General features: G+C 39.3%; 1 protein-coding gene across 1 annotated transcript in view; it reads left to right on the top strand.

The window, feature by feature from the left end:
• Window positions 1–1,529: 1,529 nt before the first annotated feature.
• The window catches only part of LOC139709505 (maltase-glucoamylase-like), a gene marked incomplete at its 3' end in the record, with an annotated part of 83,283 nt that continues 77,526 nt past the window's right edge, over window positions 1,530–7,286 (top strand). Inside the window, exons 1-4 of the mRNA XM_071621468.1 lie at window positions 1,530–1,811; window positions 4,859–4,990; window positions 5,594–5,739; window positions 6,952–7,120. Of these exons, the coding sequence (XP_071477569.1) occupies window positions 1,530–1,811; window positions 4,859–4,990; window positions 5,594–5,739; window positions 6,952–7,120 (729 nt within the window). The remainder of the gene's footprint in view (window positions 1,812–4,858; window positions 4,991–5,593; window positions 5,740–6,951; window positions 7,121–7,286) is intronic.

The raw sequence follows: 7,286 nt of genomic DNA, 5'->3' as shown, positions 1-7,286 counted from the left end.
ACTTTCGAGAATTTTTGTGAATCTTGACTCTCATGAAATTCGCGAAATTAAGAGGCAGGCGACAATTTCTGGCTTTAAAGTACCTAGTTATAATGCTAAACACTTAAAATCATTCCCTGTAACATGGTAATTGGTATAGTTTAATGCAAATTCCCTCGTACATATACAATACAGTACGCACAAACATAGTCATATTATAAACTCTTATACACTGAGGTTAAAGACGGCACAGACTCACTATGTTTTGAAATTAATATGCACCTTACTCACTGCTCCAGGCGACAAAATAAAGATGCATGTGTTTTAGAGTTTTATAAACAGTTGCGCAGAGGGATCCTAAACGAAGATCATTAGACCGGTAAACGTGCACCTCTTTTGCAGTTTGTCATCGTGTAAACTTGTACAGCATGTTTCTTGGAGTGTGGTGAGGGATGTTGAAATGTTGATTCTGAATGACATACGATCCTCTCTTTTCCCGTTGGTAACAAGACGCGTAATGATACGCATAGACAGACTTATTTTGCCTACAAAGCACAAAACATCTGCTAATTTGATTATAACAGTATAATTCTATTGTTTCTAAGTTATAGGATGAGCATATACATGTACGTGCATCCAAACCCATGTTAGGGACCAGGAATTCATCGCTTTATAATCTTCATTCAATCATTCCTTTAAAAAGTAATATGAACACACGAAAGCGCAAGTAAGAAGAAATAGCCAAAAGGGTCTATATTTTCCGTATATACAATCGGAGTAACAGTAAACCACTATTTGAATTAAGTTTAGTAAAGTTCTTGATAACAAGATGCTTTACAATCAAAACAGCAGATGGTATTCTTGAAGTTGATACCCTCCCCCCCCCCCTCACTGATTTCACTTAAAAACTGGAGATATCCCAGAGCAAAGTGAAGTTAATGGAACCGGCCACCACCCCGCCTTTGCTGACTACATAGCTACACTTCAGCTTATCCATACATTTTGTAAGATGTGTCTGACAATATAGATTAGATCATTGTGGGTGTGTGAAACTTGTAGTCAAGAAGCTACACTTGAGCTTTTTGAGTGCCGCGTCTTGTGTTCAGTGATAATCTATCATGACCCTTATCTGCTTGTTACAGCCTGGTATGGCTAGACTTTGTGCCCAACTGCAGTTGAAACCTGCTCAAGACTATTACAGTTCTTTTGTAAAATGCTCCAGTTAACAGTTGTTTCCTCCCGCGATGCAAAGAAGTTCTTTGAAATACAGTATTGCGCTTCATTCTCTGCCGCGGTCTGACAGTTAATTAAATTTTCCGTCTTCATTGTAATGTTGTCTTTCCTATCGCTTCGAATTGGAATGAGTAATGCTACGGTAAGGTTTTTATGACTTGGTCTTCTGGGAGTCTACTTCAAAGTTCACTGTTTTGTGGCAAGAGAGGCATCCAAGCGCATTTAGCGAGGTGCTGTGCTATATAGGGAGCATCGATCGCTAAAGTGGGTGGTTTTGTATACTCGATATCGGTGATCAAAGAAGACACATCGTGATCATGGCGAATAAAATGGTTGTCAGTATCATCCTCGTGATGATAGGGGCTCTCGTCGCATGCGGCATCGGACTCGGGGTGTACTTTGGAGTCGACTGGACAGAGGAGACTGTCGTGGACGACGACGAACCACCAGTCGATGGTTTGAATCGATTTGACTGTTATCCAGAGCCTGGTGGTTCCCAGGCTGCTTGTGAGAGACGAGAATGTATCTGGCAAGAGACTGATGTCGAGGGCGCCCCTTGGTGTTACTACCCATCCAATTTCGGTTACGTGATGTACGAGGTAAGAACCATGCAGTTGCAGACCATCGTTACAAAAACCCATCTTTCCGAAACTGATATAGGCTAAATATTGCAATATTAGTGCAAATATCACTCTGGTCTTGTGGTTTATCTAAAGGGGAATAAACAACTGAGCATGTATAGGTTAGTTTGACAACATGCCCATCTTCACAGTCTTACCTTTGGAACGGACCAAAAAAAAAGTAATGTCATGAGATCATAGCTAATCATGTACTGACCTTCTAAAGATAAACAATTAGTACAGCTGATGCTAAACTCTATTCCTAGTTTAAATTCGGAGCGGACTGGAATCCCGGACTGGAATTATTTGTTACCGAGTGTTACACAACAATTGGTTAAAAAAAAGATTTTCATTAAAAAAAAAATCAACGAATTACACAAAGTTATAATCTCTATCAAATTTGATGAAGCAGAATTCGATACAGTTAGAATGAGTCCAAAGCACAAACCCCCATGTCGTTCAAAGTTTTGTGGGATATTATTCTTTCTATTTTGTATTGAAATGTTGGACGATGCTTACAGTTACGATGCTTACGATATCATTTCAAAATGTTTCTTTGTATTCACGACGTTAAGTGAGAATGTGGCTGTGTTATTGTGGCTAGTTGGCCCTCAGCAGACTCAGCTAATAATATGATCCAAATATATACTGCAATCCAAACGTAGCTGTTAAATTCTTTGGCGATAATCTATGCGATAGCTGTGCTTGATGGATTCTTTGGTAAATAGAGTTTATGGAAACAACGCCGGAGATAAAATGCAGTTTTTCAGTAATTCTTTGCCGAGATTTTGTAACGGACTTAATATGCTGACCTTTGTACATTGGACATCAAGTAAACAGTGCACCATGAACGTTACGATTTTATGGATGCTAATATTGTGATCCTATAAGGCTGCGTTCACATAGAAGTATTCGGTATTCGGTATTCGGTATTCGGTATTCGGGCACCGAGTACACAATCACCCGCACCGTCAACTCACCATCCCATGCAGTGAGGATTTCTTCCTCCTACATCCCAGCAAATCTTATTAACAATTTCTAAACTGCATCAGAATGTCAGTCTACATGCTTATTTTTGCTAAAGGGCAAATCCAGACCAAAAGTGTCACTATTTCATAAACGAGAGACGGTATACGCTGCAAGAATATCGAACAAGCTCGATTCCCACTTTGCTATACTTTTCGCAGCTATTCGGTACTTTCGAATAGTGCCCTCCTATGTGAACCGGTGTGAGGAAATCCTATCGTTCGATTCAAGCTATTCGCGTGCCCTCGAAAAACGAGCCCGAATACCCGCATAGTATACTTCTATGTGAACGCAGCCTAAGGCTCCTATCTCCGAGTGGCCATCGCGGTATTGAATGCCATGATTTTTAAAAAGACCATGACCCCATATTTCCACCTATATAGTTTATAACCTGACATAATATATCATGTGATATGGAAGTATTGTTTATAACAGGTAGGTGAACCTCCCTGTGTACACACCTCCTTTTAAGTGATTTATATTCATTCAATTTTATTGAGATAATACCACAAACATCAATTCACCTTGATATTACTGTACAACGCAGCATAATTGCTTTGGTATAAAAGCAGCAGTGGAGATTAACATTTCATGATATTTTTTCAATATAAAAGTAAAATACTAATAGAACAACAATTACCCCTCCCCCCCTAAAAAAAGAAGAAGTATTGTTTCTAGAATAAAAAGCCATTCCTAATCCAATTCTCCGTTCCTTCCCTTCCTAACAATAAATATGCCTTTAAGCTATATTTATCCAAATATTGTCATGATATTTGCCTGCAGCAAACAAACAAACAAACAAACAAACAAAACAAAGCAAAACAAAGCAAAAACAATGCCCCCCCTTTTTTTTTTCCTTGTCGGGCGTTATAAATTGGCAGGAGTGAACCGGTAAAAATTACATGGGGATCTATTTTTATTCATTTTTTCATTTTGTTATTCTTTTGCTTGCCATTTCTTTTTTCTTGCTTGTACCCGGCAGTGGCCTGAAAGGTCCATTCGTGACGGACCTGAGTTTCCAACGTTTTTTGATGATGACTTTTTGAGATAATGAGAAACCTTTTATGAAATATGAAAGAGCATATAATTCTTAGCACTAAGCAGATGCTAAGAGGAAGAGTAAGAGGAAGTTTATTTGATAAAGATTGGTTTTTTTGAAATGACTGAGATATCAAACAAAGTAATCTTAAGGCGTTTTCACATCAGCCCGATAAAAATCCCAGCTCGAGATATTTTTCGCAGAAAATAGTCAGCAAAATAGCGCGCTATTTCGAAACATCGGGCTGATGTGAAAACGCCTATAATGACAGGTGGGACCCATCTTTGTTGTTGAATATCTCAGGGGTTTCAAACCGCTTTGCATCAATTGAACTTTGTATTCCTCTAAGAATAATTCGCTCTTTAACATTTTATAAAGTGGCTTCTAAGAAGCTTGCAAACACTTAGACTGAATGCTCACCTCAACCAATTTATTATTAGGGCCTATACTATCCCTTTAAAGTCCAGCCCATCACCAGACAGACATCATTCTGTCCTTCATCCCATTCCCCTTCATTCCCAGAACAACAACAAACAAATCAAAACAAACAAACAAACAAACAAACAAACAACTACAAGACAAACATCCGCACCTATAGCCCACACATAACTACCTATCCTTCCCTCCCCACCCATATCCATTACAATTTTACAACCTTGACAAACACACAAACACACATACACACACGCACACACACGCACGCACACACACACACACACACACACACACATAGGCACACACAACACACGCATCTGTTTTATTTTGTATAATCATATCTATAAAAGGTACATCCATAAATACAGAAAAATCCCACATTAGACTAATTTGGTGATGGAAAACTCATTTTACAGAGAGAAGCTAGAGTAGCCAGCGGTATTGCTAAAAATTGATAATAATAATGAAAATCACCATGTAAATCTCAATCTCAATCATTTCGATTGCTCCCCACATCTCCCGCCAGGATCCCACCCGGACAGAGCTGGGCTGGAGGGTTCGTCTCGCCAGAAGAAGACAGGCACACCGCTACGACGTCCCATCGGACAACATCGAATTAACCGTCGAGATTCAGACGGACAGCAGGCTACACTTTAAGGTATTTATCATAACATACCTTTATTTGCAATACCGGAGGAGGCCGCAGATTTCGTTCAAACTGTTATATCATCATCTTTTCATTTATGATAAAAAATGATGACGATAATGATGATCATATAGGAATAATAAACGTAAGCAAATGGGAACTCACCAGAAATGTAAATGATTTATAAGTGAATTTATCAGCGTCCCTACTGAACGAACATTGTCATAGGGCTTTCTATATAGCTCAGTCGGGTAGAGTACCGGGCTAGCATCCGAAGGTCTCGGGTTCGAATCCCGATGAAATCCGACTTTCTTTGCTCAATTTTTGATAATAATAACAAAAATGATAATAATGATGACAATAGTCATTATCACCTTCATCGTCACCTTTATCCAGTGTAGCTTCTGTACAGTGTTGCCACTGCTCTACCAGCGGGCACTGCCATTATCATTATGCTAACGTTGTCATAGATTTTATACACTTGGGTCGATAGGGCCATGGTGGGGAAAAAAAGAAACTTCTTGTCCAAGGACACAGACACTCGACGAGATTCGAACTTTAGAACCGCGATTAAAAGTAAAGACACTCTATCTGTTACTCGTTGTAAACTGACAGATTACTGATGCCTTCACGGATCGGTTCGAAGTCCCGTTAGAAGTCGAGATTCCGTCGGAGAGAGCCGCCAACCCCCAATACGAGGTTTCCTACACCAGGAATCCATTCAGTCTGCAGATCACACGAGTCAGTACAGGCACTGTCATGTGAGTTCAGTTTTGTTTGTTTGTTTGTTTGTTTGTTTGTTGATGTTAATGACGTTGTTGTTGTTATTGTTGTTGCTGCTGTTATAGACAGTTATACTATGAAGCAGCCTCTGAAATACAAATTGCAGTAAATCGACTTAAATAAGCACTGAATATCATCATTTTAGTAGTAGCCATTCAAAAGAAATCATGTTTGGACACACTCCAGCAGGACCTTGCAACTGACTGAAAATTGCTGACGTAAATCAGTTACGTTTAAAAAAAAAACACCCAACAACAAATCGAAGGAAGAATTCAAGAATTTGAAGAATTACGCACTACCCGCTGTCTTCTATAGGGATGAGAACCAGCGCTGGCTGTCGGATATTGTGGCTTGTGGTTATTGGTCACTCCTGTCCGGGGATCAGGAGGTCGTAAGTTCGAATCCTGCTCGAGTTCGTACGCCCATCATTTCTTTAGTTATGGCTACTACTAAAGCACTGATCAATTTAGTGCTGAATATGTAGGGCCCATATAGCCAGAAGTTGAGGATCGAAGAGTTCATATGGGTTGGTATAGACGAAACAAACATGCGTTGTATCCAGGAGCTGTTTCCTCAATGACATGATAAACCAGAAATATTTAAAAACTTTTTACGTTCCTTCACGGGCAACCAATAAAGACTCTTTAAAATGGGGGGGGGGGGATCCTTATAAATGATGTTTGCTAGTAAATCAACCAAACAATAACGAGAGTCCTAAAAGCCTAGTATTTGGCAATGAGAGAAATCAATTGTAAATGCATTCAATGCACAATAGTGAAAATGGCTGCTTCCACATAAAAGGAATGTCAAATCAATTTGAGCGGCCATTCTGGCCACACATGCTCTTTATTTTATTTCAACGTGAATTCCATAGATAGTTACGTCGACCAAACTTCAGTATCATGTCGCTTTGGAAACGAGTGAAGTGCTTTACCAACGGAGAAAAAAGGAGAGGTCATTCGGGAGAATGTGCACATGAGCTAATTACGAACTGACTCATTTTCTAAACTAGATCAAAGTTCTTCACTTCTCCTAGTTGACTGTAGGGGCCTACATAAGAAAATGGCACAATATTCAAATTCACCCTATTTGAATTAAACAAAGTTCACTACAGAGCGTTTTGGTAATTCCTGATTAAAGTTTTCACACGTTTCATTCAACATTCGATGTTATTCCCTTTTACTGTATAGATTTGACACATCGGTTGGTGGAATGACTTTTGAGGAACAGTTTCTTCAGATTTCCACACTCCTTCCGTCTTCTAACCTGTACGGCTTCGGAGAGCACAACCATCGCCGTTTTAAGCTCGACCTTAACTGGAAGACTTGGGCTATATTTACCAGAGATGTAGCCCCTATCGTAAGTTATTCGTACAATAATGGCCTATTGAAATGATAATGACATCTCCACATGGTGAACTCTGAATTGCCAGAGAGATATACTCTTATGCATCATTAGTAATGAGGGACATGAATAAACTTGGATAAAGATTTTTGGATAATTACGAATTTTCTGTCTTCATACT

Source organism: Diadema antillarum, unplaced genomic scaffold, assembly GCF_040938485.1.
Source record: "Diadema antillarum isolate AM-2024a unplaced genomic scaffold, OU_Dant_1.0 scf00000038, whole genome shotgun sequence".
NCBI classification, from domain to species: Eukaryota; Metazoa; Echinodermata; class Echinoidea; order Diadematoida; family Diadematidae; genus Diadema; species Diadema antillarum.
The sequence above is the reverse complement of the archived record's forward strand: the minus strand, read 5'-3'. Positions and strand labels throughout refer to the sequence as shown.